At 34.8% G+C, this 11,782-nt stretch overlaps 1 protein-coding gene across 1 annotated transcript; it reads right to left on the bottom strand.

The window, feature by feature from the left end:
* Positions 1-349: 349 nt before the first annotated feature.
* LOC128990928 (TWiK family of potassium channels protein 7-like) lies at positions 350-11,052 on the bottom strand. Its single transcript, XM_054413587.1, has 7 exons — positions 11,005-11,052; positions 10,022-10,216; positions 8,272-8,414; positions 6,333-6,469; positions 4,901-5,218; positions 3,397-3,577; positions 350-616 (listed from the first exon to the last, which is right to left on the bottom strand). Exons 2-7 carry the CDS (start codon positions 10,196-10,198, stop codon positions 475-477), a joined length of 1,098 nt encoding a protein of 365 aa, XP_054269562.1. The 5' UTR covers positions 10,199-10,216; positions 11,005-11,052; the 3' UTR covers positions 350-474.
* Between the last annotated feature and the right edge of the window lie 730 nt (positions 11,053-11,782).

The following is an 11,782-nucleotide window of genomic DNA, read 5'->3' as shown; positions in this document are numbered from 1 at the left end:
TGACCCAACCTTGAACTTATAATCCTTATATATTGTCTCTGCTGGCCAAATTAGAATTTTAATTTATTTGTAATTATTGTGGCGCCTTTACCTGTGTGAGTGAGCGAAAAAGTATAAAAAGTATTATTAGAGGATCTGCTCGGATGATCTCTGGTGAAGTATTGCTGTCAAGTAAAAACTTAAAGCCTTGAATGTCTTAAATCGTAACTGATGAGGTTCTTAAAAAAAAGAAAATTGAAGACAATTGACCTGTATAAAATTTATTTGTATATTGTAAAAATGTTATACATAGATAATGTCTTTTCAGTGAAATAAACATTTAAATTCTTTTTTAACTGTAACAATAATACATTTTCAGTTTAAATTTTTTTAACATTCAGAATAAAATTCCCAGAATAACTTTCTCTGGTTTACACTGCATGGTATGAAAATGAAAAGAAGATCATTTATTTTTTACCTCGTTAAGTGTATTCATCAAACTGACGACTCGTAAAATATAACTTGTACAACTTGTGGTTTAACACTGTGCTTGTGCAACTCCTCTGCTAGCTGCTGTACTGCTTGCTCCCAGTCTTTGGGCTTCTTATCTCGTGTGAAGTTGACCACAGTAATGATCCTGGAAATCAATAAAAATTAGTTTTTTATTTGGGTGTGTAAATTATACTACCTTTTGCTACTTCAACCATTTGGAGTTTTGAAGCACTACTACTCATCTCAGACCATCATATTTTGGCTCTTGGCAAAAACCTAACAGCTGTAACTCTCGTTTTTATTATTTCCTTTGACCTTGTGTTCAAATTTATTGGAATTTTAACCCTTTATCGACTAGAGATGGACAGTTCAGCCAAAAATATGTGACATAACTCAGAATAGTTAGTTAGCAAATTGTACATGAACCATGATTAGATTGTACAAACTTTCAAGTATTGCTCATGATTTTGAGAGCTATCAGAGACTTGAAATTATAATGAAAAACTGATGATAGTTGATAAGAGTACTTCCTCAATAATCTAAATGGTACTTGATTGACTTAGCCATCAGCTTGTTGTATTGTTATCTACAACGTCTTATTGTGAATAAGGCTTAAAAGAGTACAGTTTGTTTCACAAGTTAAAAACCAGTTCCCACATGTTTACATAAGTATGTTTGTTTTACAAACCTGGGGCGAGTCACTCAGTATGAGTCACCCAGGCGATGAGCACTTTTTCCTATCACTGCACTGGGGGTATGGATATCAATTGGATATAATTTTTGATCGTACCGACCACTCTATTGTTTATTGACACTTGTAAGAAAGAAACTAACAAGTCCATTCAATAGTCGATGAAACATTTCGATTTGATTTGACAAACCTATATGACGCTTCCCGGAGCTAGGAAAATATCTTCACCAAACGGAGCCTGCCAGCTGTTCTGTCATCTGCTCGTGCATGCACACTCTAGCATCTATTGCACTAGCATCTTTTGCAATAGCATCTTTTTGTTTGGTTTTTAACGCAAACAAATTTGTTTGTAGGGCCAACAACTTTTTTTTTTTTTTTCAACAGATCTAGTTTGCTATAAATTTAATAAATTTATAAGTAAGTTATTTATTAGATACTGGAATCACAGTTGAAACCTTAATGTCAAACCTTTCTTGACATAAAATTAAAGATTTACGTTTAATGTAATCTACTATCTACAATACACACTCTTTGAGATTGCAAAATTACCATGTTGAGCCTAATTATATTATACATATAATAATGCAACAATATAATCAGCTGATCATCAATGAAGTTACCAAATTATGAGCTAGTTTTAGCGAATTTCCCATATAAGGGATAAGCTATCTATTACCGTAGTACTCATGGTAAGACCTGGACGCGGGACCGATTTTTTTCGTTTTGAGGTCCCTGGAGGCCAAAAACACCATCCTTTCAAATTTATATGGGTGAATAAAAAGTCAAGACCCCCCCATCTAATATTTTTCCAAGTAAATATACAGAGATATCCTTTTGGTGGTCGTGCAAGCTTAGCAGGAAGTTTCATTTTATGATTTTGAAATTTTTGAGTGTCCCTCCAAAAGGGGGGATTTGGGGGGTAACTCAAATATTTTAAATGTAAACCCCCTTCAAGTGACATCTCATTTTGAAGTGTTTACAAAAACTTAAAGAATGGAAACTTAAAGAATGGGGAAGAGATAGCGACCTCTAGTTTTCACCATTCTTTAAGTTTTTGTAAGCTCTTCAAAATGAGGTGTCACTTGAAGGGGGTTTACATTTAAAATATTTGAGTTACCCCCCAAATCCCCCCTTTTGGGGGGACACTCAAAAATTTCAAAATCATAAAATGAAACTTCCTGCTAAGATTGCACGACTACCAAAAGGATATCTCTGTACATTTAATGGGAAAAATATTAGAGGGGGGGGGTCTTGACTTTTTATTCACCCTGTATATGTGTGTGTGTGTCCATTAGCACGATAACTTGAGCAAAAATGTTTCGATTTTGATGAAATTTGGTATAAACGTGTAAACCTACATTTATTTGAACGAGTTCGCGAACCAGCATAATCGGACTATGGGAACAGGGGTTTACACAGGGGGGTTTTATGGGGTAAAAATAGGGTTTTCCCATTTTTGAGCCAAAAAACATAAAATTTAGCAATTTCTTTCCAAATCATTTTGTAGAGCTTAAAAAAAACAAATAATTTAGTATATTGAAGAGTTATTATGCGCCTAATGGTTACAGAGAAAATTCCAAAAAAATTTAAATTTATAATGTTTTTATTCTTATGGAGAATAAGTAAACTGTTGTAGTTTGCTTGTTTATGAACATATTTTGATCAAATTTGGAAAATATTGTTATTTCTTACTAACTATTAACATTTTACAAAAAAACGGTTTTACCCTCCCTGATGCAGCAAACCTAAGTACTTGTTAAACTAATTCTATTTAAATAGGGAATAAATGTTATATTTTCAAGTAGAAATTTTAGTGCAAGTCCAATCAGGCAAATGGAAATTCGCTTAGTCTGCAGGTTTGCTGCGGGGCGGGTATTTTTTATCTCGTGTAATTCAGGTTGCACAAAAAATACCCTGTAAAAATGTATAGTATATTTCATCACTAGGGCGTAAAGTGACTCTTTTTGACCCGAGCTCAAGTTTTAAGACCCAGGTGAAGCTGAGGTTGGAAAATGAATGAGGGTTGAAAAGACACTTTTTGCCTGTGTGATGAACTATGTTTTCGTCATATTACACCATTGTTTAAGCAAACTAAGTTAGAAAACGACAAAACCTTTCATACAAAGATAAACTCTCAATACGACTTTTGACAAAGGATACAGAAAAAACAGGTATTCACACAACTTGCTTAGAGTACACAGAAAGTTGTAAACAATAGACTAAGTAGCAGAGACCTGCGCAAGTCAGATTGTACGTCAGATCGTTGGTCTGCCATACGGCCGAGGGTCTCTGCCAAGGCTTGTAGATGACGCCAGGACTGTGAGTACTGCTGTCTCACCAGCTCTATGATGGTGGACGTTAGACTCAGTCCCAGCAGGATGTAAAGTGTACACAACAACATGTACTGCGGAGTACCTGTAGAAAACATGTGTAACGTCTTAAAAATACAAACATTCTAAGACTTTGGTAGAAGAGTGGTGTTTTCGATCATCTTTACTAGCTTTTCCTAGGTAAGCTAGCTGAACATTATCCAATTTGAATCAAAATTCCTTATTAAATACTTAGTTTGCTTCTTAACAGTGCTCGACTTGCAGGGAACACAGTTCTGGTACCTCTCTTTCGGACGATAAAAATATTGGCATTAATAGGTACAAAATCACATTAAATAGGTTTCAGTTCCTGCAACTACGAGGGTTGTTTTTTTTTCAACCTCCGATAGGCTATGAACAAAAGACAAGTTCATATAAAACATTAAATTTATTACCAAAAGTTTGGTCCATTTATGGTTACTTTTTGACATAATCACCAAAGAGATTGAGACATTTGCTATATCTGTTAACCAGCTTTTTAATTCCCTCTTCAAGAAAAGTGGCCGCCAGTACATTCAAAAAACAAAAGAATTCAAAAAAACAAAAAAATTCAAAAAAAAGAAAAATTCAAGAAAAAATAAAAAAAGACTTTAAAATTTCTAGAAATTCAGTAAACAAAGCAATAATGGTGAATCTGTGGTTTATTTAACCATCCTGTCAAACTGTTGAACCAAGTAATCTGAAACGACAGTGAGCTGGTTCAACAAGTTGGCAGAATGGTTAAATAAACCACAGATTCACCATTATTGATTTGTTTACTGAATTTCTAGACATTTTAAAGTCTTTTTTTTATTTTTTCTTGATTTTTTAATTTTTTGACATTTTTTTGTTTTTTGAATTTTTTTTGTTTTTTGGAATGTACTGGCGGCCACTTTTCTTGAAGAGGGTATTAAAAAGCTGGTGCACAGATATAGCTAATGTCTCAATCTCTTTGGTGATTCTGTCAAAAAGTAACCATAAATGGACCAAACTTTTGTTAATAAATTTAATGTTTTATATGAACTTGTCTTTTGTTCATAGCCTATCGGAGGTTGAAAAAAAAACAACCCTCGTATTTTTTTACAAATCGAGCACTGCTTCTTAATAGGCAAACTTTGACTATGATATGGATTAAATAGAAATTCCATTCCAATGTTAAAAGTGTAGCTATAATAAAAATCAACGCAATTGGATTTTACCACTAACATTGAGGGCTTTGAGAAGGAAACCTTAAATATATTTATAAGTTATCATTAAATTTACCAAGATGCTGGATTTTGAAATGATTCCTGGAAGGGGTTTGTGTTCACTAACGATTTTAAATAGCTGTGATTATTAAATTTTGTGAAAGCTCAATTTATAATGATTAAATCTTCTCAATGCCTCTTACTTGGAACAAGATCTCCAAATCCGATAGTTGTCATGGTGACAAAGCAGAAATAAAATCCATCGAAGAACGTCCATTCCTTCTCCCAAGATATGAAAACGATCGAGCCAATGGCAATGTAAACAAGCAGTATGGAGGTAGCTAGTGCGGCGGAGGCCAGCGATCTCTTCAGTCCAGAGGCCTCGGGCATGCTGGGTAGCGAGCTAGCGAGCAGCGAGCCGAGGTCTGCTAGCACGCTCAAGGTCAAGGGGATACCCACAAGAGCATACATCATACAGAACAGACGGCCCTCCATGGTGGAAGGGGTGATGTTCCCGTAACCTGAAAGTATAATAACTATCAGCCAGTAGAGTTGATGGGTAAAGGAGAAATAATGTATTCAAAGAAGCTAAATGATGTTTAAAGAGAAGGGGTGCAAAACAATAAACAAAATTTTCTGGTTTTCATTTTACTCATGTAATATTTAATTTGTTTTAGTAAAATTATGAAGTACCTTAGTACCTAGTATCCAAAGTCAATGCTAGTATTCAATTACTCGTTTTAACAAGAGGGTAATAGATTATAACAAGACCAGTGTTCGATCCAATCCCTCAAAAAAGTTGAACTTTCAATACTTTCATAGGAAATACTACAAAGGGATCATTGTGGAAGACAAGAAGTAAATGGGCCCAATTTTGGAGCAGCTCAGTCCGTATTTAGACCTGCAACAATATCACAGACTTTATACCCAGGTATTAGGCACATCAGAACCACTCTACTGGCTCGTTATAATGGTCAATGGCTTAAATTTCTTGTTTGACAGGAGTACGTATTTGATTAGTACAGGAGCTGGGTAGCTGAGTGTTAAGGTGCTTCCCTATTAATCAGGGGTTTCTCGTTAGATCCTGGGAAAAGCATAATTACAGTCGGGACCACGAGAGTCTGCAGTTGGCGTCAGCCAATCACAAGACAGGGCTAGTGCTACATTGCCATATCGCATGTTGACAAAACTATGTAATATATACTAAGCAATATTTTCAAATCAGCTGGTATTATTAGATTTGGCAATAACGCACGGTCCTCATTGGCTCCTTCGAAGTCACGTGGTAAATAGGCTCCTCCCTCAACTGCAGACTCTTGTGGACCGTACTTACTGTTAGTGGTTAAAAACTGGACTCAGCTTTCCTTAATAATTGGGTATTCAATCAATAATAGGCCAATAAGCCAACTGATCTTTTATTTAGCTATCCTTTGTTTTAAAATACGCACCTTGGTGTGTTGACGTAAATATAATCTAAGCTGAGCCATATGACATACTTTGGGTGGACGGGTGGTTATATAAAGGTGCAAGTAACATTTTGAGACATTTATTTTTGTCCTAAAAAGTTTTGGACTAAAATTATCTCCTATAATAAAATAAAAGCTGTTTTGTATAAACGAGAATGTAGAAACTCACCGATCGTTGTAAGGACAGTAGAAGCAAAGAAGACAGCCTGCAGATAGCTCCAGCGGGCTAAGCTATGGATGTGAGTTGTGTCTGATAGAGGTAGCTGAACACCTCCCTTGGCTACCTCTTGTACTACTACCTCATACCTGAACATCGCAGAAAAAACAGCATTTTAATAATATGTTATATTGCCTTACTGTCTTTAGTGATTGCTTATTGCACTAGTTTTACGTCATGGTTTCCACTCCAGAAGTAAAATAGTAAATTTGTTGGAGCAGCTTTTCCCAAACTATTTGACTCACTAGTAAATCACAGGAAAAATGTTGGGCATATTGCATCTGTAGGTACCCAAACTTGACGCAAACGCAATTTTTTGTTTCAGGATGCTAGGCACAAGTCCAATAGGATTGATCTTCAAATTATTCTAGACCTAGGGGTTGGGGCATTATCACTTAGATAAAATCCATGGTGATCTGGTGAGATTTGAACCCAGGACCTCAGGGACCAAACTCTCACGCTCTACCACTAGACCAGCTCGCTCTCCAAACCTAAGGGGAAAGTATATTCAGTACATTCACAATTTAACCGTGATTCCGAAGTTGTGTTATTTTTAGATAGATGAGATTTTAACAGTCTTGAGGTTTTCCAGGATGGGGATCTCCCCACGCTAATCATTCACAGAAGGTGTTTTAAATGTGTGCAATCAAACAACCATAGTTTTTTCCAACTGCAGGAGGTGATCATTATGTCAGTATACAAGCAGGAGAGCAGTACGATGACACTATGTCTCCTCTATTCAAAAGTATATTTCTCGGTAGACCATCTTCTATATATATAAAAGGCAAAGCCCTCACTGACTGACTCACTCATCACTAATTCTCCCACTTCCCACTTACCTAGGAGGCTGAAATTTGGTACACTGATTCTTTAGGCATTAAATAGGAAAACTAAGTGGTTTTTATTCTGATCGGACTCTCGGGCTCCACCCCAGTGGCTCTGGAGTTTCCCATGTTAACCTAATGAGTACTCATATTTAAATGGAATTAATGAATCATAACAGCTGTTTCAATTAAACAAGTTGGTTCTGTTCTATAATGTTCAATAGCATTAAAGTTACAAGGATTACCAACAGAGTGCAGCACTATTATTTTTTTTAAATATTTGACAACAGCTAATTTTAAACCAAAAGGTGAGTGAGCGTAGCGAACGAACTTCAACCCGGAGGCGAGGTAGCGTAGCGAACGAGCTAACCTGAAGGCAAGTGAGCGCAGCGAACGAGCTCCAACCGCAAAGGTGAGTGAGCGTAGCGAACGAACTTCAACCAGGACGTGATTGAGCCATGCGAACGAGCTCACATATGAAGTTAAACGGGGCAAAGCCCGCGGGTACAGCTAGTTTTATTAATAAAATATAATATATTACTATACAAATTATTTATAATGATTTAATAGTAATACTATAGATAAAACATACTCCCTTAGTAGATTTCCCATCCTTATGGAACAGCTGAAGCCAATTTTACTGTTAGTTCTGTCCGGTGTACTGTAGAGTCGTGTTTTGTTTACAATTCGCATCTTGCTATTTCAGTAATTTAAAATCTCGTTTAATCAAATAAAACTATCCAATCATAAACAATAACTTGTCTACTAGCTATATAACCAAACAGTGAAGCACAAATCATAAGAAACTAACCCTAAAATAATAGAAACAAATTGTAAACAAAACACGACATCGTCGACCTCTACAGTACACCCGACAGAACTAACAATAAAATTGGCTTCAGCTGTTCCATAAGGATGGAAAATCTACTAAGATGTATGTTTTATCTTTGACTATTAATACAACAACACTTGTGGGATGCAAATAATTCAAGATTGAAGTGAGTCAAAGTGTGGGAACACCTGTAAAGTAATAATTAAGGGTGTGTTTGGTGTATTTGTTTTTATACCTGGCAAGCGCCTGATCATACTGGATGTAAGAGAGGGATCCATTGTACATGTCCCAGAGAAGCCACCTTCGCTCCTCTCTCACTTGCGACTCAAGCTGACGTAGTCGGCTCAACTCATCCGGGTACTCTAAGTGACGGAATATCTATGGTAACATGTTATGGTAAAAATTGAGGTACTTGTATCACATACCAACACTAAATTAGAACATAGTGTTAACACTTTTTTATATTTTAGTTTATATTTATAGATTCAAATGCAATTTTTCACAAGATTTCTTCATTTTCATTGCGTCGACCGTTAATAAATAATACATATACATCACAAGACATGATACAAAACCATAAAAAACTGGCGGCCGACTTGAGTCAGTCCAACAAGAAATTGTATTGAAGTCAAGCATGTCTTTCAGCAGAAAGCTTTGATAATAATTTTTGACTTGTCTATCCAGGGTATTTGCTAACATTTTTTAAATTGAAATACATTATAAATTAAATCTCAAAGTGTTTACTCGTTTAGGTTCGTTTTGCTAAACATTGTCTTGTTAAAGACAAAATGCACATTTTTTATGAAACAAGCAGCCACAAGCATCAGCAAATAAAGTAGACCTTCTTTAATAAATCATTATAATGCCAATGTCTGTAGCGTAGCTTAAATCTGATATGCTTGAACTCTTGCCTAAGGTGCCTGAAGAATAAGAAGCATTTTACTTCACAAAATAATTTAACTTAAAAACCATATTGTATTTCTCGTTTGTAATAATAGTACAAAATAGTTCTTTGTAGCCTATGATATTCTTCCAACGTAAATTGTAGCGGTTTCCATTTATTGACTCATGTGCCTCCTCTTTTTCATAACTGGCTTCTATATAGGCTTATGTTACTTTTTTGTACAACTTTGTCTTATTTTTTGTGATTTGGCAATAACATAATATTACTAAAATAATACCCAAATTCATACAAAATCCTACACCCATATATGTTGTCTATTTCCATTTAAAAAATCACTCATTGCAGTTCCTTCACATAGATTGAGCTTTGGTAAAATATTTACTTAAAAATGAACTTGTGTTTTCAAAAGAACTGTGTGTGAGTAGAAGAGAGTTGTCTGCGCAAACAAAGGAGGTTGTTGTTTCAACAGTCTAAGTATACTCTATGACGTAAAACACAATCATTTCAAAACCAATGTTTGACTGTATTGAAACAACATTTGTCATAAATTCTACAGTGTTTTGGAATACTTTGAAGTTCTCAGTTATTGAGATTTTACTTAATTTTAAACCAGTAGGTTACAAATCTATTTATTTTAAGATTTGGATTTTTAACTATGTTTCAACCAGTGTTGTGAGTAATTTTTCTTTTTGTAAAAACATTAATTTTTTACTCGCTTGACATGTAAATTTATTTCCTTGCCCCAGTGGCCCAAATGGGTCTGTAGGGGCCTTATCACCCCCACTGTACAGCACTCGTGCTACAACCTGTATCAATTATGTGATAGCCATACGCAGGCATAAAAAGATTTTCATCATACAGCAAAAACAGCTTTTTCCAATACATATGTTAAAGGTCTAAAGTACTTCAGTAGCTCTTTTCTTCTCTAGGGTGAAAACAAATCATCTGGATTTGTTTGAGGACATCCCCTGTACATTTTTTCCCTATGACGGTTGTTAACTTCAATTAAGAAATCGGTCAACTTTAAATGAGCATTGTGACAACAATTTTACCATCAAGTTTAAAGTTTATCAAGACTAACCAATCCTCCTAGGGCTGTGTAAACAATGAGAGCAACAAACAGCCCAACATGACTTGTAGCTGCTTTGTACCATCTCTTAACAGCTGATAGTCTCACAGAAGGATTCATGTTCTTCTTCTCCTCCTGTCTGCCAGCTGACACTCCATTCTCTGCAATCAGCTGATCCTTGACACCCATCACTGGTTCTTCTCCTCACTGTAAGTGTTATATGAGGTTCAATAAGATCTGAACTAAGTGTTTTTTTTTCTAATGCAATTTCAATAATGTACATTAGAAATTTGTGTTAACAAGGTAATTTGTCCTCAAAAGTAGTATTCAGCAAATATATAGGCCTAAGCTTTTTTCCCAAAAGTTTTGAGTTTGTAGCTCTAAATATAACTAATTTAGAATACCCAAAATACTCTTTATACAAAGTAATCAAATTGTGTGAATCAAAAGTAAATTAATCTGCTGAATATAGCTAGACATAGATAGCTATATTTTATATTCATCATTATTGAAAAGGGTTGATTTTATAAAAAAATGTTTCAAATGCAGATAGTCCAATCAAAATAAGAATATAAATACAATGTAGAGGACTTTTTTCAAGTTTGGCTGATTAATTTTTGGAAAAACTAAGGATATTTAATTAGTATTGGTACAAAGGATATAAATCACATAAACACTAAACATAACAATTAAAATAAATTTTAGTTTTATTTTTATTACTTAGGGGTTAATATTAACTTGTTTCTAAAGACTTAAACTTTAAAATACCCCCACCGCAGCAAAGCTGCTGACTAAGAGAATTTATATTTATCTAAATCGGTTTTCAATCCATTTGAATAACATTAGGTTAAACGAGTACCTAGGTTTGCTGCTACATGGAGGCTAATAAAGTGTGTATTTTAGTAAAATAATTTCCCCTATAGGAAAATTCTCTAAAACTAAACTAACATGTATTAAGTACATTTATTATTTTGTTTTATAGTTCAAAAGCTTACCCTTGCAGCTGAAGTGACTAGAGCGCCAACTGACAGCCAACAATCACTGGAACTGGTAAAAATAGTTCTCCGAATGACACCACGAATAGAAGGCATAAGTGCATGTTGAAGTTCTGTACAGTTTGGAGTCTAAGTTTGGTACAGTCTGGAACTTAAAAGCTTTGTGTTTTCTAAGCTTCATCTGTGTATGACTTATGATTTTATTGTAAAATTTTAAAACCTTTGTTGCTGGCTTAAACAGGCGCTGAGTGTACTTTAGTTTGCTGAAAAAAATAAAAATTGTTTTTTTTTCAACAATTTTAAATTTAACCATTATTATTGAAGTTAAAACTTGCCAAATTTTATTGGATACTGGTTCTGTAAACACAAAATCTACTGCAGGCAAAATCTAAGGGGGATATTGAAGATAACTTACCGCATATAGCAATCATTTTAAAATAAACAGTACAGACTCCGAAATTGTGCCTTGAGGTACTCCAAAGTTTTCACCTGGATATGCGTCACCTGGGTTATTATTACCTTTTGAAGCACCATTAATTTAAGTCTAATATTTTTCCAAAACAGAGGGTATAAACAAGGCCCCACTAGAAAAACAGGCCATGCTGCAGGATCCATGACATCACACTAGTGGATAGATTTCATTGATAACTTCATTGCCATCATATTCATATTCATATTCAAACATCTTTATTCATCATAAGTCATGTACATTGGAGGTACAGTGAATAGTGTCAGAATACTTAAAATAAAAATACTATATCTATTTATGGGAGGTGGA

Source organism: Macrosteles quadrilineatus, unplaced genomic scaffold, assembly GCF_028750875.1.
Source record: "Macrosteles quadrilineatus isolate MER2022 unplaced genomic scaffold, UCM_ALF_1.0 Scaffold_3__2_contigs__length_128488019, whole genome shotgun sequence".
In the NCBI taxonomy this organism is placed as follows: domain Eukaryota; kingdom Metazoa; phylum Arthropoda; class Insecta; order Hemiptera; family Cicadellidae; genus Macrosteles; species Macrosteles quadrilineatus.
This window is presented reverse-complemented; position numbering and strand designations above follow the sequence as displayed.